The sequence below is a fragment of the Acomys russatus genome, chromosome 3 (assembly GCF_903995435.1).
Source record: "Acomys russatus chromosome 3, mAcoRus1.1, whole genome shotgun sequence".
Lineage (NCBI taxonomy): Eukaryota > Metazoa > Chordata > Mammalia > Rodentia > Muridae > Acomys > Acomys russatus.
In genome coordinates this window covers 5,403,375-5,425,525 of record NC_067139.1, presented here as the reverse complement: position 1 = coordinate 5,425,525, position 22,151 = coordinate 5,403,375, and the positions used below count along the sequence as shown (strand labels likewise).

Here is a 22,151-nt window from a genome sequence, read left to right as displayed (position 1 = left end):
CACGCTCAACAAGTGAATGGATTTTTAAATAATTAATTAAAAAAGAAGAAGCATAACTGGGAGCTGTCAGTATATTCCCTCATGTGCTCTGCTGTCGATCTTCTCCATGTGTCTCTCATTCACCCTTTCACTTTGCTCCAAATAAATTTATCTTGGTTCTTTGCACGTCCTTATGAGACCTCATTTTCTATTGTTTTGGATAAGAGGCTAAGAACCTGGAAACACACTGTCCTGACCCAACTGCTAGCAACAGAGATACAACCAACAAAGTTATCCTTACATTTATCTCTGGCGATTTGATCCCTAATTACAGGACGCTTCCAGCTGTCTCAGACCGGACACAGAAATAGGCTAATTTTCTCACATTCTGCAGCTTCTCTACTGACAAAAGGAGTGCATCAGAAAGAATCCAGGCACAGTGTTTGCAGAGCTGCTCCTATGGCTACATGGGCGGGTCCCTAATCCATAAGTTCAGTTCTTTGGTATAGTCTCAAAAAACAAAACAAAACAGCAACTACAAAAACAAAACAAAAAAAACAACCCTAAAAACAAACAAACAAACAAAGAAAACTAACAAAAGCCAAAGCAAAAAACCAAAATGCCCAATAATGTCAGGGAATTGTGTTTTACTATAAAAATATAGAAGGCTTTTTGATTCTGGGAACCATGGGAAATGGAGAGATCCTTTAGGCCAGAGGGGGTCTGGGCAGAAAATGATACAGAGGATCATGGGAAAAGCTTGAAGGAGGAAGCGGGGTGGATGGAAGGGGCAGGGAGTGGTACTCACCACTGCCTCCTCCTTTGGCTCCTCCATCTCTAGTCCGAGGTCCAGCCCGGCAGCAGGCACAGCAGCGGTGGCAGGTGCCTCCTCTGCTTTGGGCTCTCTGGATAGAGCCTGCTCAGCTTCAGCCTTGAGTTATTTGGGGGTAAGAAGAAAGGAAGATTCAAAATGTGAACAGGTGACACTGCGGAATGCTAGACAACCCAGAATCTCATCATCAATCGGAGCAGGTGGCCAGTCTCACTCAATCCAGTCTAGGAAAAATAAGAATCGAGGAGTGGAATTGTGTTAAGCTTCTTCTGAACAGGCTCCAGAACTGTTTCCTTCAGAGTCAGGCAAAGACCTACCATCGTATTCACCTGTAACAGTTTGTCTGCACGTTGCTATGGCCTGTATAAGAGAACTTGAAATGATTCTTCTGTTGTGTGGAGAAAGAGAGAGACAGAGACAGAGACAGACACAGAGACAGACACAGAGACAGAGACAGAGACAGAGACAGACACAGACACAGACACAGAGACAGACACAGAGACAGACACAGACACAGACACAGAGACAGACACAGACACAGAGACAGACACAGAGACAGACACAGACACAGACACAGACACAGACACAGACACAGAGACAGACAGAGACAGAGACAGAGAAGACAGACACAGAGAGATACACACAAAGAGAAAGACAAAGAGAGACACACACACAAAGAGAAAGACAAAGAGAGACAGAGAAACTATCTCTAGAAGGTCCAACATTTGCCAGGTGGAAGGAGTTGGGAAGAATTTATAGGGCACATAGTTCTACGAACTTTCCATGTGTAAATGTAAATTACCCTAAACACGGAGGGACCATCAACTTACCAAGCCACCTACCATATTCTGATCTGTTTGCACTGTGAATAATGAAGTGTCCTGGGGCTGAAAAGAAGAAGAAAATGAGGCATTTAAACGGCTGTCTAAACTAATAACCATCAATAAACACATTTTAAATATTTTTATAAGTCACATTTTAAATCACTAAAAGAATATCGATTAAGTGTTGCCATGAGTTATTCTAAACATAGATCTGTGCTAGCAGGACGCATCCAGGAATCACTGCTCTCTTAGAGCCAGGGTGTGGCTTCTGGTCTTCAGGTGGCTCTTTTCTGGAGACTCCCTGAGAGTCTGGCTATATGCGGTGTAGCTCGCTGTGACATTTTAGAAAGCACTCTTAAAAAACATCATCCCGAAGATCCAGCACCTTAGTCAAAATAACTTTATCTCCTCTTTTCCAGGAGTTGAGTCTAGAGGATTTTTCAGATTGGGATCACTTCTAAGGATTGGTAAAAAGATTGACATAGCGTTATGGAGCATTTAATGTGCTGGGCCGCTGGGCTACGTGCACAGCTCACGTCATCACAACGATGTCACACACAGTGCCATCTCCTCGGGTTGTTACATCGTGAGGTCAAATTTTGTACTGATCCTCTTCATCATTTTGCTGGGTTCATGACACAAAATCCACACAGAAAAAAACGACAACATTCCCAGATGGTGGCTCTGGTAAGAAAACAGATTCTTCTTACCTGGGGGAAGCCATTAAACGAATCTCCAGAAGCCTAAAGGAAATGGAAAATGGGGTAATTTTTTTCCCCGATGCTTTCACAGGATGAGCAAATATCCATTAGACTAGCTGGAATGTAACAACTACCACACACAAATTTAAAAATAATACAACAGGTTGCTTTCCTTGAGAGTGTTTACGAACTAGAAAAGCCATGCTGTATTATTAAAAACAGGCTGACAAAAAAATAAAAGATGAGCTTTACAATTGTCCCTGGCACTGGTTCAGTGTTCGCCAACACTAACCTTCTCAATCATGAGAAGACAAGTCTAGGCATGAACCACAGGGTTAATATCTCTATTCAGTCATTGATAGGTATCCCTTTAATGAGCAAGCAATTGTTTTTTTTTTTTTTTTCTGGTTTAGTGATCCTAGGTAGAAATATTTCACACCTTTTTAATTGGTGTGGAGTCATATTAGAGACAGAAAGTCTCCATTGCTCATGGTTTTGCACATTTCACTATGTGAACAGAAAAAAAGGGCGTGGGTGAAGGAGGGAGGGGAGGAGAGGGAGGGAGGGGGAAGGGAGAGAGAGAAGAACAGAGAGACAATGACTCAGAAAGTAGGATGGTAAGAAAGACTCCACTAATTCTAAGTACAATCGTTATGTCGATTCTTTTTTTGTCAACCTGTTTGTGCTCGGTTTACATAGGTTTCAAGAGGTACATCTGTCAAGGAGATGAATGGTGGAGAGTGGAGCTGGTGAGAGACATAAGGAAAAACAGAACCTAAGGAAGTCTGGCTGGCGTATGCTACACTCTAGGGTAAGTACCTCATCTTTATCAGCCTCTATTTCTTGATACAACAATCCATATCTCTGGTTAGCAAGTTCATCTTCAGACAAATCTGAGTTGTTGGTGTCATTGCCTTGGGGACTATCCGCACAGTCCACGCTAGTGTTCTGGGAGGCTCCCTGAACCAAGGATCTAGCTGTCTCGTGGCTTTGATCCAAGCTGCTAGCACTGGCACGTTCCCTACACACATCTGCTGGTAAGTCCTCCTCCAGTCCTTTCTTACTTCCTACTAAATGTTCCCAGCATTTATGTAAACCTTCCATATCTCTGATAGGCCTGTGGCTATTAGGTTCCTGCCACTTGGCAAATCTGCTTTGCTGGCCATCTGGAATACCAGAGACCCCCACTATGTCCACATCACTTATTCCCGAATTCAAGTCTGGCTGCCAGATTTGAGCTGGATCTGTTCCCCAAGAATCTGTCTTTTTAGATCTTGGCAATTTAATGTCCTGACTAGGGTTTGCAGGCACTGTACTTGCAGAAGGGTTTGATGATGACTCTCCTCTCTTATATGAACACTGCCCTTTTCTGTTTGCAAGCATTTCCAGAGAACAGTTAGGGCCAGTCTGAGACTCCACTACCACTGCACATTTGATGGACAAAGCATCAGTCTGACTCTTACGCCCATAAGCTCCATGAGCATTGACTGCAATGCCACAGCGAATTTCTTCTGTACCTGCACCTCTCTGTGCTGGATGAAGCCCTGTAGAATGGTTGTGAGCGCCTATTGAATGTTTCCCTATCTCTTTTCTGGTTAAATCCCATACCTCAGTGCTTGGATTTTTAATAATAGTCACAGGGTCAGTCTGGATAAGCAGATTACAGCTTTCTGTGTCATTGGCAGGTGTAGCCCCAGAGCCTTCTACATTTCTATGATGACTGATTATTACTTGAATCGCATCAGATAACTCTTGGATTCTGTCACCAAATTTATCTGCCACATAGACTCTTTCCCTGTCTTTTTCTAATAGATCAGCTTCCTCGGAATAATTTTTATAGGTTTTTAATCTTTCCTTACAACTCACCCTTAGATCATTTCTACTTCCCGTGTCATTTCTTTTGAAGGTCTCCTGGCCTTGCTCTGATGGTTTTTTGAGATGATTTAGTGTTCTATTTCCTAAACTGTCACATATGTCCTCCTCAGACCCCTTAGTACACTCTACCTTGATATCAATAGCTGCAATGTCTACCCTTTGACATGTCTCCACATATCCCCACATAGGATCTTCTACCTTCTGTTTCTGTTTACTTTCTTCATCTGATATTTTAGCTTCTTCATGACCTTCTTTGAGCAGGTCAACTTTTCCCATGTCTGGCATCTCTGAGTCAAGTAATGCATATGGCTGGTCCATCTCCATGCATGCAGGAATAGAAACTCCAGCCCGGGGTTCAGGCTCTGTGGACAGCTGCTCACTTCTAGCTGGAGGGGCTGGCCCCAGGGCATCCTCTCCCTGGTCAGCTACAGTAGAATGGTCAGCGGAAGAAGCCAGCATCCCAGTGGATAATCTCATGTCTCGCTCTGCTTCAGAGAGACAGACAATGTCTTCTCGAGACCCACTTGGGGTCATCTCCTGGATGACACTGTCTGTCCTAGCATGGGGGCCCCAGATAAATGCACCTATGTCAGTTTCACATCTTTGAATCTCTTCAGCCAAACCAGTGTCAGGAGTTTCCTCTATGATCAGGTTACACATAGAAAGACTTTTTGAAGAGTCAGTCTTTACCGTATGTAGAAAAGCAAAGGGGGGAAAAAGATAAAATAGACCATGAGATATTTGATGAGAAACATACAGCTCTTCACCATTGTAGTACCAGTTAAATTGGCTTAAGGCCAAGTCTCGGACTAGCCACTCTACAGACAATACCATGTGTATAATGATATTAACTATCTTTTAAATCCAGAATCATATGAAAATCAACCTACCGGTTGTACCAAATCAGTGCTTGTCTGTAAAGTAGGGAGGAGAGAAAAGAATAAAGAATGAGAAGACATTTAACTGCGATGCTGAAGTCTCATGTTGTCCAGGGACAGCATTCTCCTAATGGCTGTGGCTTTTACTGTCCAGGAATTAAACTTTACAACTCATTTTGCTGTAGGAATGGTTTTGTTCTAAAGCTTATTTAAGACAATTGATAAAGAGGCACAAATGAAACACAAAGCACCGGTGTTATTTTCTAGTATCAATGAGGATGTTTCATGGCTAGTTCCCAATTTTTGCCTTAGGAAACCATAAAATGAAAATGCTTATCTAAGTGAACATGTAAGTCTGAGAACATCAAGATGCTAACAAGCATAGAAGTCAAGAAATCGCTCCATGTCATATGCTCTGTAAGAGCATCAGAACAAAATCTTCCCAAACTCATTCTTTATGAGGGTCTATCTTTGAGGTGTGTGCTGGTTGAAGAAGGAATTCATATCAGCCACACTGACTGCCTTGAGTGTTCTCTTATCAGTCTTCCCTCAACCTGGAAGCCATTTTTTTTTTTTGCCACAAGAAAAATATCCTGAAAAGTAGACTGGACCAAGAATCAGGGCAGTATGTCCAGAAAGCCACAATTTCATATATTTTTGTTATGACTACTATTCCTAGCAAGCCTGTCCTCTGAAGTAGTGAAAAGCTCCTTCTAGAAGATATCTTTTTCCTCACCCCTTTTAGAGAGGGAAGAAAAGGTGTTATAGTTTTGATTAAAGCAAACAAAATTCTGGGATTACCAAGATTAGTATTATTTCCACAATCAACAATAAAAGTAATGCAACATTGAGGTTAGAATTCTAGTGCCTTGAGTATCAACTCACTCTCCCCTTCAGTAAGTACACAAGCAAAACTAATTCAGTGTAAAAGGACTGACTTAGTCATGTGTACTTTCAACCCAAACTATTTGTAGGGCTCTTGGTCTCTTCCAAGGAGCCTAAAAAATGGAACATAAACTCTATAGAAGTAGTTAAAGGTTAAGATCCAGCCCTGAGGAATGCTAGGAGTCACATGGGTGTCTCAGTCTCCTAATTTTGCAATGCAGATGAACGCCATAGATCTCTGCTCATCTCTTTTTCTTGAATCTAAACCTGAAAACACTCAACCTTGCACATCAGGTTATCTTTCTAAAATAACACCGTCATCATAGGTACTTTTCATTGATACATACCACATACTGGGATAAATTCCAGGCACATATCTTATTAAATCCCTGAACAAGCCTCTGAAGTAGATGGCATTAACTTTACTGTATAGGCCAGAAAAGCTGAGGCTTAGAGAATTTTAGAAATTGATCAAATTGACACGATTATAAGCATTAGTGTTTGAACTCAAATCCATGGCTGCCCAGCTCAAAATTTCCAAATGTTTCAATGAAACTTAATTGAATATAATGATGAAAAATAACTCCCATTGCCTGCCATCTTCTCATCACACTCTGTTTTGATTCTATTTAAGAGTAGCACATGTGTGCATGCCTTCCCCCATGACAGCTCTTTTAGTCATCAGGCTCCACAGGAAGACACAAAGAACACAATAATTGTCTTTTAATGCTTTTGATCACTACTATTTCATCAATGTGGACCACAGTCACAGCTTTCTCTACTAGGTTTTTCAGATTTGAGAAAGGCTCAAACCTTCTTCTAGGGAAATACATTATCATATAAATGTATGGGTTTTCGTTTTTGTTTTTGTTTTTGTTTTCACAAATGAAAAAGCACATTGAAGTCTCCAAATTTTTATAGGTCAAAATATATAAAGTTAGTTCTTAGATGCCTTACCGTCCATAAGTCCCAAGGCAATGTCTAAAAACAAAGAAAAACATTATGAGTAAAAGTTCAGCCAAGGACAATACAGGCGGTAAACTTCAAACCCCTTCCCAGATCTAGCCAACGGTCAGAACATTCTCCACAGTTGAGTGGAGAGTGGGATATGACTTTCTCACGTACTCTGGTGCCTCACATTTGACCATGTCCCCTGGAGGGGGAGACCTGGTGGCACTCAGAGGAAGAACAGCAGGTTACCAAGAAGAGACTTGATACCCTATGAGCATATACAGGGGGAGGTAATCCCCCTCAGGAACAGTCATAGGGGTGGGGAATAATGGGAAAATGGGAGGGAGGGAAGAATGGGAGGATACAAGGGATGGGATAAACATTGAGATGTAACAAGAATAAAAAAGAAGTTCATATAGTTAGTGATGAATATTAAGAGGCTAGGGATAGTGGTGACATCATAAACACTGACAAGCATTTAGAGCTGCACTCTTCTATAAACCCACTTTTGGTAAAAGAAACATCTCACTCCTGTTACCTGTTTTGGTAGACACTGGTCACATGTGGCTATTGACAACTTTAAATGTGCTAGTCTAACTGAACCAAAATTTAAATTTTATATAATTTTACTTAATTTTAGTTTAACCACATACAGACACTGTGAGAACATCGGGGATCTAACTAATCTGTCGTTTGCTCTTCAGAGGAGCTTGCGCAGTACTGAGTGTGACATACAATGAGCCTGTCACTTCAATATGCACACACCATTAAAGGAAAAATGTTCTCCAACCCTAGGGTTATCATACCTGAGGAAATGCAGATTTTAATCCTTAACTAATTTGCTTGTCTCTCCCTACTACCTCAAGAATACATATTATGATCACTTTGATGGCAAACAGACCCTTAAAAGCCATTCTCCAATAGGCTGGGTTAGGGAACACACAGATTACTTGACAGTCGTGCACATTAGTAGGTACCCATTAGAACATATTAATGACATGCCTGACATGCACTCATGGCTGATATTTTAATCATAAGCTTGCTGACCTATGAAAGAATCCCAGTAGTTAGAGACACTTGCACTGAGGGTGAGGGCAATGGGAAAGACCTATCTTCCTGAGACTGAGAAGCGCTGCTAAAGCTGCATTGTTGTGTACTATACCTCTGTCACTCGGGCTGCATTCACCCACTTGTTTTGATTCACTAAAGGTAAACAGAAAGCTAAGAAGTCATTTATTTTAAATGAGGTTCTACAGGCTGCAGCTGCCTTCTACAGATTCTATACCATAGAAAGCCAGGTCCGCAGGATACAAAGGATGGGATAACAATTGAGATGTAATATGAAAAAATTGATAAAATATATTAAAATAAAGAAAGCCAGGTCCTTGGCACGGACTGATGTCCCTTCCCTACACAGACTGGCCTGCTAACTTCTTGTGTATGCAGCTTGGGTAGCCTTTTGGTTAACAGGAGGATAGGAGACAAAAGCTCCCTTGAAACCACACTTATTTGTATCTTCAGATGCCTCTGTATCTGATACTCATTTTCTGAATTTTTTGTCTATCCTGATGGTTTCTCTATAGCCCCTTGCTAGAAGCAGAAGATAATAAAAGTGATATGATACAAGTCTCGGTAGAGGGCAGACAGCAGCAGTGTTTTCTCCAAAGGAAGAAGCAATGGGAAAGATTGTGTTTATGGCTCCTCAGGAGCAGGAAAGGCTGTGCTAGCTCACGTGAGCACAGCAGAGATCATGAAACAGGCTGTCAGCTCGCAGCTAGACTATCAGCCGACAACAAGGCCTCAGTGGTAGGTAAAGGAGCTGGCTTTGAGTGAGGGGCAAAGGGCAGCTCAGGACTGAATGGACTCGAAGACTCACCCTCAACCTGACTTGCTCCTTTGAGAGGAAAGGCAAATATAGAGACTGCAGGGCCACTCCTTTAGGCCACCAGAAAAGTCAGAATCACTTCCTCCTTGGCAGGAAGGAAGATCACAGGGACACAGAGCCTGTCCTAATTGTGGTAATTTATGCACATTGTGAATCTCCTAGAAGAGTTTACAGACAGCCTCCTAACTAAGAGATCCTCTTTATTTGCAAAGCACCTGGAAGGCTGGTTGTAACTGATTATCAGATTATTATTTCTCCCATTTAAAACAAGTAGGCCTTCAGAAGTCACGTCAGGCTGACAAAGCATAAAATAGCAGGAAGACTGTCCACATGGAGCAGTTTCCATTCTCCTGGAGATAGCTATAATGGCTCAAGTCATCAAGACTAGAAATCAAGTCAGTGCTCAATTCCCAGATGAATTTTGTAATGATTTTAGTTTTTTTTTTTTTTTTTTTTTTTTTTTGTCTAAACACATTTTTATTGAAAAATAAAATAATTCATATTACATCTAATTTGAGTTTAGTTTTAATTTGCAGTATACTCTAAAATCTTGGACATTCTCAGAGACAAATGTGAGTGCCTGACCTGCCCCTAACACACACACTTACTCTCAATAGTGCTGACTTGTGTTTTGTCCTGAGACACTGTAACCCAGGCTGGCTGCTGACTTTCAATTCTCCCATCACGTCCTCTTGAGTAGTGAGTGGGATTACAGGTATGTACCACCACATTTCACTGTTGCATCAAATTTTGTGTAGCCTGCCTTCCATGAAAATGGACAATTATACACTGACTACTCCAAAAGCATCATCCTGACATCCACAGGTGTACACACCGGTGCAGGTATCCCACTCACAGAGACTCTTACCACAGTAACTGCCAGAAGAAGAGAGAGTGAGGGAGTGTGGAGCAGGAATGAGCCTAAGAAGCGAGGTACTCCATATCCATCCGTGCTCAGCAGCCAGGGCATGGTTCTGCAAGATGGCCTCCAGTGCAGCTTCAAGCTCAGAACCATCCAGACTACAAGTACGTTTCTGTGGGGGCATGGCCTGATAGTTACTGAAATACACCCTGACTTGCAAAATTTGAGGAAAGAAGTAGGGAAATGGGAAATGTAGACAGCTTTGTTTGAGGAGGCCATGAGGTGCATTATCAGAACCTATACTCCTTTGAGAGCAAGTGAGGCAGTGATAACTACCCAGTCATCAGTCGAAAGGCACAGCGATGACCAGATAACCAATTACACATAATTATTAAGGTTCATCACCTCTAAACACCCCCCACTCACTGTATACCTGAGACATGGGTGAGTGGGTCGCTGCAGCAGAACCTGCAGGGGTCACGTCAGGCTTGAAAGGGTCAAAGTCCAGATCCAGCAAAGTCTCCTCCTTCTTCACCTCCAAGACTTCATTCTGCTAAGACAGATGGATAGAAGTTTATGGAGCGGGTCAAGATGGAATGTCTCAGTGAGATGCCTGAGCTAGGTCTGCACTTCATCCAATACTGTGGTAAGATCCAGGCACACATAACCCATCTCCCTGGACCACACCCCAGGCTAGATTGCCCACGAAGGGGAGGTATTGGAATGCCACACCGCTAAAAGTAATCTCCCTTTCAGTTATCTCAAAGAGTGCACATCAGAAAATTACCCAGAACAAAAAAATTACACACGGCTGTAAAAAAATACAAAAATACACTGCAATTTGAACCCATTAGTAGACCCTACTGCAGTGGCGTACATCAATGCTGCTAACACTTAGGAAGTGATGCATAGTGCTGCCCATCTCACCTCCCTCATCCTCCCCATCTTCCCATGCTTCCCATGAGAGGAGTGAGCCTGAAATGTGTCCCGGATGCTCAAGAGTGTGAACACTTGGTCCCCACCTGCTGGATGGCAGTTTGGGGTAAGACTATGGGAGCTTCATGTGGACATGTGAGAATAAGGTTTGGACATTTTACAGCCTGCTCCCTTCCTATGCTCTCTCTTCTTCCTAACTGTGGACTCAGCGTGACGAGCCACCTCGTGTTCTTAGCTGCTGCTCCTCAGGAATTAATGCCTCGTTCCTTGATGTAGCTATCATATGATCCACCCTACCGTGTGTGTGTGTGTGTGTGTGTGTGTGTGTGTGTGTGTGTGTGTGTGTGTAAGAATGGTAGTTAAAAAGGCAGAGAGTGCTCTGCCAACTGCCATTTGCTGCAACATCGTGACCCCTCCACTCTGTAATAATTTTTAGCTGGAAAGCAGGTAAGCAACTAAGACACAGATTGAAAGTCTATTTCATACTATAAGACTGTGTTAGACATTGACATCTGTTCCCCTGTAGCAATGGGACACAGGAAAATGGCACGGATCAGAGTTCGTTTAACCTGGGCTCAAGCTACAAAGCAAAGGGCAGAGCCGAGACAAGGTCTCCAGAAGCTATATCACAGGGATGGGAATTGGGGGCAGCTCCACACAGGCAAATAACATGTTCCTGCTATTTGGTATGTTTCAATTTTGAACAGTTTTTGTGTGTGTCTGTAGAAATTGAAAGGGCACGTCAATGGGTAATATACTACATAAAGTTGAAGTGTTTGAAGAAAGGTTTTGAAGAACAGGAATTGTTTTCACTACTGATCAAAGAAACAAACGTCAGAATACAGAAATGGAAGAGCAGCTGCAAGGGTGTAATGGGTAAACCTTTAACACCCCACATTTGTTGAGTAGTAAAGCTGCTGTGCTCCAATCTGTGGGCCCCCTTTCTAATTGAATAATGCATTCCTATTACTACATTAAAACTTTATATATACTAAGTTATTTTTAATATTTAGGGATGGATTTTTGGTCATATTCTTTATAATATTTTTTAAAGTAAGGATATTTAATTAAGTCAAACTTAAAGTATATTTTTCAGTTCAGTGTCTCTTTTGTTATGGTTCTAAATGATGGATGTTCATTGTATGGGTGAAGGCTTCATAAATAGGTTCTAAATCAAGTATATTTTGACCATATTCACCCCAATACACCTTACTCTTTCTTCCATCCCCTTATAGTCCAATTTATTTTTCTAGACAGTTTGCACTGGTTCTTTTTGGGTCATATATATATGCATATATATATGTATATATACATACACATATACACACACATATATGTGTGTGTCATATATATGCTTTAATATTAGTCTTTAGCTTTCAATTTTTTCAGCATTATTCCTCATATGCTTTTAAAATTTCATAGACATTCTTCTCCCCAAATCACTTCTTTTGTTAATAATTTAAATCCTAAAACTGCTTACCATGTCCTCTGTAAAGAGGAGACATGTAGTTGGAAGTGGGGAGTGGTAGGAGGGGTCTGGGAGGAGTTCAAGAAGGAATGATGAAGATTGCTACCATTAAAATATATTATATACACATGTGAAAAAAAATAATATACACTTTATAAATCTGACCATGCCCAATACAGAATTTTGGAGAGTGTTTCCCTACAAAAGTATCATGTTTCTACCATAGCAAACAGGTCATTAGAAAAAAAAAGGTAGCAGAAATCAAGCTATTTCCCTGAACTGAACAGAAACTGGTTAATCAGACCTAGAAGCCTAGAGAATGGAAGAGTCGGGAACCTGTGTGACCACTAAGAACACCGGAAAAAATGTCTGTCCCTGTCTATCAAAGCCAGAGCTCTGTAGGAATGTGCTAAAGCAGCGCATGAAAGAGCAGCACCCCCTCCTTAACTCTTTGATCTCTTCCCTTTTCTCCTCATCCTCGTCATCCTCCACCACTTCATCTTCCTTCACCTTCTTCTTTATTCTCATTACCCTGTCTTTTTTCTCATCATCGATTACAGTGTTTTCCTGAATACATTTGCTATTCAAATCTTTATAGATTACAAAATAAAGGCTACTGGTTCTATTAAAGTTGTCAACAGTCCTAAACTGTTCATCCCTGTGAGCTACAAAAATGACAACAATCATCTGGGAAGAGATGCTTGATGATGTAATGGTAGCACTGTCTTGTGCTAGCCAACAGCTGTTTGGTTGTATTTAAGCCTAAGCACAGTAAACCTAGCTAAGAATTCACAGCCGGGGAGGTCATAAGCTCTACAGGAGGACCTACTGCTGCCAACTTGCTAAACTGATATAGTATCTAATTGCCTTCAAAATGCCAATCCTTATACGCATATAATAGTGCCGCTCTCACCTCTTACCAATGGCTCTCATTCTTTACAATGAAAAGGAGTTATTACAGAGAACCTCAACTGATCAAAGTGCAGAGAGTAAGTGACTGTCATTGCCCAATTCCAAATGTGACATCAGTAACACAACTCCTACAGCAAAAGCTCAGGGAACATTGTGGAAGTGGGGGACAGAGTGCAAGAGCCAAGGAACTGGGGAGAGTACTACAGAATAATGTTCTCTAGACATGGCAAGTATGTTCAACCCACGACCTCTCAATGGCTATGAATACCTACACAAGACCATACCAGGGCAGCATTCCACTGAGGATGAGAAAAGGGCTCACAGTGTTTCATCCCAGGATGTAAAGCTCAATAGTTGCTGAGGAGAATCAGTTTTCTGTGGGCAGGAGCTCCCTGGTGGATTGCCCTGCCAAAGTGCTAAGCCCTGTATCTATACACATAGACAGGACACTAGTTATACATATCACAGAAGAAGAAGAGAACATGAATTTGAGTGGTGAATGGGAGAATCTGGGCAAACTGGTGGGATACATATGATCAGTGTATAAAATTCTCAAAAACAAACAAACAAAACAATGAAGTGTACTAGGCAGATGATAGTCTAAGAAGTGGGCATGTTCCAACATTAAGTCATGTTAATATACTTCAATGCAGTCTGTGACAATGGTACTATTATGTCTTTTAAAATAGCTACTGTTCTCCAAGCTGCATTTTACCTGCATTGTTTAATATAATCCTTATTTTTAAAATGGAGAGACAATGGTGTTGTGTGCTCATTGGGAAGTAAAAGAATTGGTTGAACATTCTCATCCTCAACTAACGTTGACTGGTATGGTCTTGTTGTGGGCCCTGCAGATACACTGGGAAGCAGAGGCAGCACTGTAGACAAGTCCCTTTGACCCTAGGACCTTTCTAGACTACTGTTGTGACTCTGTATCATTCATGCATTTAAGACAGGGACCATAAAGGTTCCTTGGAAAATGGTTTGCCATACAAAAATGGGCCACAAAAACACAAACATTATTTTCCCCTTGAGCCTAATGAGTCATGTTAGGGCTGCGTGGATACAGAGAGATCAAAGATTAATTAATTCAGCTTCTTTGAACTTCATTCTTACTTTTCATAAAATGAATGCAATATGACCTAGTAGAATTCTCATGAATAATAAAGACAATAAGTGTGCTATATAATACATAAAAGTATGAATAACTGAAGCTGATATTATTGCTATTAATGACATATTATCTGTGGCTACATAAAAATCACTCTAACTATGTATTTCTAATAGTCATTTGACTGCCTGCAAGTGTGTGTCCTGTTTCTTTGGGCTCAAATCATATCAGTTTTACTTTTTTAATCCCAAGGGTCATTCCTGAGGGTGCTCACATCATACAAGATTTTGAACGAATTTAAAAACAACAAAACAGATTGCCACCAGAATGTTGCTCATATTTGCATATCAAGTAGTCAAATTTTTAGAGTACTTTTTAAAAAAACTATTACTTTATTGAATTCCTAAGGCCCCTTTGTTGTTTTTATTCAAAATTATAATGAAGATAGAAACCACTGAAATAAAACAAGAAAAAAAAAAGCCATGTTATCTAAGTTAGAAGGAAGGAAGGATGAAACTATGTTTATTCACAGAAAGCTATGGTACATAAAGAAGAGGCGATGGAATTCATAAAACACTGTAGGAATGAATAATTGGGTTTTCAGTTTTGTATGACACAGCATTCATACATAAAAATTAATTGTACTTACATATAATATTAACCACCACAAACTGAAAACTTAAAGTTTGATTTATGATAGCATTACAGTATGAAATATTTCAAAACACATCAAGCAAAGATTGTCTACAACTGTTCACTGCAAACCAATAAGGAAGGCGCAATGAAACCAGAAAATACTTTCACAGAGAAAGACAATGAACTTATAGGCTAGACAAATCAGAACTTAGATATATCGTTAGCCTGTACACTCAATGTCAACCAGCAACTACACTCCGGTTCAACAGCGCCATCCCAACACCTAAAATGTGTGTCTATCCAAAGCTTGAGAGTATCTCCCTCTTTGGCAGTAGTGTTAACAATCATACAATTATACTCGCCTTAAACTGCCTACTGGTGGTTTCTTAGGTGTATACACAGGTCAAACAGTACATTGTAAATGTGTGCACCTTACTGTATGTTAGTGCATAGTATACTGACTAATGAAAAGAACCAGCAGTAGGAAGTGTCACATCTGTCACGACACACCCTTACAGTGAACTCAGCCTGCTGTTTATAAGGGCGAGGTCAAGTCAAACCGAGATTGTCCTCCTCCTATAGTTGCAGCACAATATTCAACAGATTACGAAGACAATAGAAAATTATAAAATTTTCAAAAACCACATTGTTAACTATTTAAATAAAAATATAATATCATAATAGGATTACTAAAAATATTATTTCTGAGAATTTGAATTGTGCTTTCTAATTTTTATCTTGTGTTTTGTTTTATTTTTACAAACGTTTTGTGTTAGTTATATGTCCTTTTTTTAGCATAGAAAGCCTCCAAAATCGTGTGAGGCAATAGATACTGCAACGTACTTCCAAAAACTAGACTCCATAACTTCATGTGCACATATACGCATACATACAGTCACACAGTGTTAAATCGTGACGCAGGATTTTGATGAGCCAGACCAATGAGGGCACTGCTATTTCTTCTAGAGCTTGTTCCCACTTCCGATCTTTCAACACACTTGAAGAACACTTACTATATCCCCAGTATTTGCTTGTTTCGAAAACTTCGTAATGACGCCGGGGAGGTCAAACGGGAAGCTGAAGTCACAGAGGATAAAGCTTGTGGCAACAAGGCTGGTCGGGAGTCATTTTTAGTGACATATCAATAGCTTTCACTTAACAAAGAGTTGATAACTTCCACCAACGAGCAAAGTGGTAGCATTTCATCAATACACATGGGGGAGCATTAGCTGAGGAAACCTCACTGCCAGACTGGCGCTGGATGAGGAGAGTGCTGTAGACACAGCACAGTTAACCTGAACAGCGGCACACTGACAGGATTTAAACATTCACAATCTTAGAAGAAAGCAAACGTTACTCATTAAAAAAATAATACTATCAAGTGCTTTCACACAACCTAGAAAGATTTAAAAGAGTAATGTAACTCAGGTCCTTTTATCTACGAACTGACTCACCGTCATCCTCCTAGTGTCACACTTGCTTCACGTTCTTACACACACACACACACACACACACACACACACGTAGGAACCCGGCTGTGTCCTGGTAAGTTGGCACACAATGAACTCAGTGTCCTAGGGAACCAATTTCCTAGTTACTTTGTTTTTGTTTTCTCAGAAGCCAGCTGAAGGACTGCAAAGTCATCCTGGGCTCAGCACACCATGGCGTTCGTGGAATGCCTTCATCATGCTGTGACTCAGTGTGAAAGCCAACAGTGATGAAGAGGGCAAGAAAGATGGATGGCTGCTTTGATTAGAATGAGCTTCCATGATAACTAGTGGATTGACAGAGAGATAAATTGGCCATGTGAAGAGGTCCCAATATAAGAAAGTGGCTGCTGAGTAAATTGCTCCCTCTGACTAACATGACACTTAATGTTTGTATTCCCATGTGACTTGATAGCAGAATGTTACTGACATGGATATTTCAAGTAATTAAGAATTTTATATAGAAAAAAAATAAAAACAAAAACTTACTCTGAGCCAAGAATCCCTCAGGAAGGCTCTGGTGGCAGACAAGAATGGATTTGAAATCAAGTCCTTAAGGTAAACTAGAAAACATTTAAATCATTTTCTGAAGAAAAATCAGAGAAAGAGAGGGCTAGACTCCTACATAGGTGTGCCTAGATGTTGTGTGTATCTATGTGATTGCTTTATTTTGTTGTGAACTATTAAGCCCTTAATTATACCCATAGATTCATTTCCCAGAGATACATTACTTAAATATTTATTTCTTAAAATATTTTACCAAACCTATTTGTCAAGAACAAGGTCTGGGCCCATTAGTGAATGTAGTTTAAAGAAAAGTAAACTGGGGCTTTTGTTGAAGTGTGTCACAGAACCTTGAGGATTCTAGCATGAGGTATAACGAGGAGACACTGGCTGGAGATGCTCCTAGTCTCATATGACCCCAACCTGAGTCCCCCGTTTTACAGCATGTCATGAGATTGGTGCTCTTTAAGAACATGCATTGCTTTTCTATTTAAAATAGCCACAATACTAGTGCATTAGTGGCATGACACAAATATTATGGAAGTAACCAACCCTTTGTTTTTATTGGACTTAAGGCTCACTCCTAGAGAGAGAAACCATCTTAACACAGCTAAAGTAGCTAAGAACCTAAGACCAGGTAGTTGATAGGTCCTATGGGGAAAAGCTACTACCACTAATTTGCTAAAGGAACACAACAATTAAATGGCTCTTAATGGACCAATGACTCATGCACCCATCCTCATCAGAGATGATATTTCCTGCACTAGATGGTAGTTAACACAGAACCACAACTGGGCAATGAGCAGAGTGAGAGACTTTGGAGCACTTGATCATGAATAGGATATCTTTATTAAAACCCCCCTCAATGCTCAGGCATCTATCTACAAGAAAGAGGAGGTAGAAAGACTTTAAAAGCCAGAGGTGGCTATTCATGACTCCAAGGAAACAGTATCTTCTAGACACAACAGGACTTATAAACATGTGAACTCAGAGAGATGCACAGCATGCACAGGATGACTTAAACAAGATAAAGTCTCAGCACCAAGAAGAGGAAGTAGATGAAAAAAAATCACTACCCAAGAAGCTATTTGTAATAGGTGCCTACTAGAAAAGAGAAAATTAATTTTCAATAATGGAGTGCCACTGGCTATATCAGCAACTCTATTGGAGGACCCAATGCTCATGAGTAGTTGGGAAACACAAAGCAGACTTCATGTTCTGTGTTTGTGTGTAGGGATGAGCAGGGGACATTTCTTGCTTTCTTTCTTTTGTTCATTTGTTCTTTCTTTCTGTCTTTCTTCTTTTTTTTTTTTTTAGGTCTTATTGTTTTTTGTCTGTTTGTTTTTGTTGAGATGGTGCTATATGTTACCAGAGGTGAAACTTAATCACTAACCGACCCAGCTGTGAACCATAAAATCTATAATAACAACCTACATGTTAAGACATGTCCAAAGGTACAATAGTGGAATGAATACCATGGGAATGAACAATCACTTTATGATTGGATGTAAGGCCTATTCGACAAGTTAAAAACCTATTTCTGGTACCACTGTTGGTCCAGGAGCCTGAGGATAGACAGGTCAGAGAGTCTAGAGGGAAAACCTATTACTATTATTGCACTAAATGTACATAGATTAAACCAAATCCTAGTGAGTTACTGCTATATCCATAGACTAAGGCATCTCTCAGCTGTCATCAGAGAAACATGTTTTTGTGGTAGATAGCAATTAATACAGAGACTCGCAACGGGTCAGAACACAGAGAATTAGAAAGTAACTGCATAATACTCAATCCTAAATGGGGCATCTATGCCACACGCACCCCTTTTTCCAATGGGGATCATTGTGGAGGAGCTGAGCAGACAGATTACGAGAGGCAGAGTTGGTGGGTGACCACAAGGAAACTATTTTGTGGACACAACAGGGCAGTTTCACATATGAACTCACAGAGGTTGGGACAGCATGCATAAAACCTGTACAAGCTGAAGCCAGACAGAATTTCAGCACCGAAAGGGAGCTGTTCACAAAGTCCCACCCCTACTTGAGGAGCTACTAATAGCTGATAGCTTCGGCTTTGGGGTGAGGGCGAGCCAGATTTCTTTACTGATGGGTATTTCGTAGGGTGACCACATTTTAGTGGAAGGCCACGTACTTGACAGTATATGGGCAGCATAAGTTAGGCCTGATGAAGAAGGAGAGGGAGGAGGACAAGAGGGAAGACGGGGAGGAGAAGCTGAGTAAGGTGGGTAGGGAAGGGGGGCGGATCTTGGACAAATCAGGGAAAGGGTTAATGCTACCAAAATGTACAGTATGAAATTCTCAAAGTATTAATAAAAAAATTAAAACATAATAAAAGATATGTTCATAGGATTGTATTTCATTGTTTACATTCTTTTGTTTTTGTCATTGTTTTGTTGTTGTTGTTTGGTTTATTTTTTTGTTTTGTTTTGTTTTTGTTTTTTGTTTTTTGTTTTTGGAGACAGGGTTTCTCTGTCCTGCCTGTTCTGGGTTTACTTTGTAGACCATGTTAGTCTCGAACTTACAGAGATCTGTGTGCCTCTGCCTCCCTGAGTACTGAAATTACAGGCGTGGCTCACCACACCCAGCTACTGTTGACCTTCTGCTGAGGGAGTATTGGGAAAGAATGAGCTTGTCCTTTAGCAGTTTATTTTTGTGAACAGAAATTTAGGAAACCAGGCAAAGCATTTTGGTCTGACATTCCATGGTGTCCCTATGAGTAGAGAGAAAAAAAGGATTTGACAGAGAACATTCTGAGCTACAGTTGAGGTTTGGGCCATGAGAGGGCTCTGCAGGCTTGGTGGAAGGCTAGTCTCAGGCCCAAGGACACAGGTGGGAAAGGTGATTTCTCCACCAGACAGGATAGGATTTGCTTCTTACATTTGCAGCATCTGGCCAGGATTAACACAGGCATTTTTCTTTCCCATTAAGTGCATGATAAAAATAGCCATCTGCAGCCATAAACCATCTTCTAAATGTAGGATGACTCACTTAGAAAAAGAAAAAAGAGGCGACACTGAAAAGAATAATTTTGCATTAATGTAGGGAGAAATCTTTTCAGATAATCCTCTGCTTTCCAGTTTTCAATAATTGCAATTACTGTCCCATTTTCATCGTGAATGGCTATCTTCCCTCTACTAACCATTCATCTGTGCGCTGCCCAAAAGATTATTACCCAGATTTTATAATCCATTAGCTTATAGTGAATGCCCTGACACACAGTCTTCTCAATGCAACTAATATTATAAGGATATAGCACATAAGTGTTCAAAATCCTACATGAAACACTTGAAATAAGACTATTTTTATGTGAGACGGCTGTATATGGGCAGTGATTACACAGCCTTGGCTTGGCAGGACAGCTCCAGGAACAGAAGCTGTTAGTTCATGGCAGCAGCCAGCTCACCATCACTGATCTAGACCATGTAGACTCCCAACTGATCAAAACAGCAGCCCTTAGAGGGGTCTGAAGAGTAGGGACACACTGGGTACATGCTGAAGTGACACACATGCTGCTTACAGTCATAGAAGGACAAGCAACTAGAAAGTGTTTAAAACACTACAGAAAAGGAAGTTTCAGTCTATTTGAAATAAAACTAGATTTTCCCCTCACTCAAAAGCCCAAATTGACAAACCAAAATCTAAATCCCATTTCTCTTTTCTGGACACATTGGTGCAAAACCAGGGGCTACTTAGTGAACTGGTAGTGCTGTATTTCATACTCAGTGATCCAGGCCCTGGAGACAAGGTGCTTTTCAGGTAAAACACAAACAAACAAACAAACAAACAAACAAATGAACAAAACCAGAACCCCTCTTCTTTCTCTTAAACTAAAAGAAAACAGGTTAAATGACAAGGAATGCTCCCCACACCCCAATGAACTGCCATATGTCTCTCAGTGGGTAGTAATTTCAAATTCAGTTGACAGACTAACAAATGTGACACATCACCCATCAGTTACGTCTGGTTCCAGTAGAGAGGTTCCATGAGGTCCTAAGAAAGTGGTACAGAGAGCAGGTGAGCATCTCTAGCTGTAAGCTAGGAGGCTTCCATCCTGAAGAACTATTTCCCATCTCTTTCAGCAATACTAGCAAGAGTTAATGCTCCCAGAACACTGAAGGACTCTACTGGTGTCTGTAATTTTCAAAAGCACTTTGGATCTCTCTGTCCCCACCATGAGGGTCCTTGTATAAGGGCCAGAAAAAAAAAACTTCAAATAAAACACTTCCAAAGAAAGAACACTTCTGGACCTTATCTTGCTATCAGCACTACTCTGTGTCACCTGCTTACCAGGTAATAGCCTCATCCCCAAGACAGGGATCTCCTCAGCTAAGCACACAGGTTCCTAGAGGACTAACATTTCTACTTGTGATGGAACTGAGAGGATGCTGCCATGGGTGGACACTGGTTACTGAGCAAGGACAAGCCATCTTAAAATATGTTCAGTGTAAATGTTAATGTGGAAGAAACAGAAAATGACCCTGGCTAGTAGCAAAGATGGGAGCTGGTGCAGTCTGGAAATTAACATTTAGCTGAGAGTCAGGGGTTGGGACAACCAGCTTGTAGAATAGTTACGTTCAGGGCTTTTGTAAAGACAACACTGTGGCAGAAATATGACCAGTGAACTGAAGTTGCTATGTTAGGGCTGCATAACAGCACAACCTGAATTTTAAAGTGTGAATCCTCAAGGGGGACAGAAAGAAAAGAGGCCAGAGTGTGCTCAAGGTTACGCCACACTGGTAGGATGACAGTGAGTCTTCTTCACTTTACACTTTTCAATATACCCTGTAGTAAATATATTCTACTCAATAGGTATTAGAATATTCAAATGCCATACATCTTACATTTAATATTCTTTTGATTATACAAAGCAATGACACAAGCTCAAGTGACAAAGTTCTGTTAATGGCTCAAATATCTGCTACTTTCTCTACAGTCAGCTGGGGAGTCCCTCCCACCGTGGCACTTTCATGGTTATCCAGATGCCCTGAGCACTCACCTGGGAAGGTGTTGTCACATTGATTTCTGGAACAAAGTTGTCCTCAAAGAAATTGATGATGTTCTCCTGCTGCAGCTCCTTTGTTGGGGTGACTTTAGGCAGAGGTGGGACAGGAGGCCCTTTCCTTGTCTAGGAAGCAGGAAACACAAACATGGCAGCCAAAGACGTTGTCTGCAACAGCTTTGAGAAATGTCACAAGAACACAGCTATGTAAGACTGACTTCTGACTGAAAACTGAGCTGCACATAGGTGGAATATTACTTGATTCAAGTCAAGAATGCTGCCCACTTGCGAGGCTCTCTGAACACTGCAACCAGTGGTCCAATTGGAAGAAGTCGGGTCATGAGAAGAGAGTCTATGCATCTCAATTTGAGTACCGCTCAGAGCTGCAGGACCGATGAGGTCACAC

General features: G+C 40.9%; 1 protein-coding gene across 9 annotated transcripts in view; it reads right to left on the bottom strand.

The window, feature by feature from the left end:
- The window catches only part of Amph (amphiphysin), a 196,625-nt gene that overhangs the window by 27,059 nt on the left and 147,415 nt on the right, over positions 1-22,151 (bottom strand). Inside the window, exons 11-18 of one of the 9 annotated variants that reach the window (XM_051168136.1) lie at positions 21,743-21,871; positions 10,106-10,225; positions 6,932-6,955; positions 5,102-5,125; positions 4,410-4,895; positions 2,346-2,378; positions 1,642-1,698; positions 788-910 (exon numbers count right to left, since the gene is read on the bottom strand). In XM_051168136.1, coding sequence (XP_051024093.1) covers positions 788-910; positions 1,642-1,698; positions 2,346-2,378; positions 4,410-4,895; positions 5,102-5,125; positions 6,932-6,955; positions 10,106-10,225; positions 21,743-21,871 — 996 coding nt within the window. The remainder of the gene's footprint in view (positions 1-787; positions 911-1,641; positions 1,699-2,345; positions 2,379-4,409; positions 4,896-5,101; positions 5,126-6,931; positions 6,956-10,105; positions 10,226-21,742; positions 21,872-22,151) is intronic. The other 8 variants (XM_051168158.1, XM_051168146.1, XM_051168167.1 and 5 more) reach the window with 8 other exon arrangements.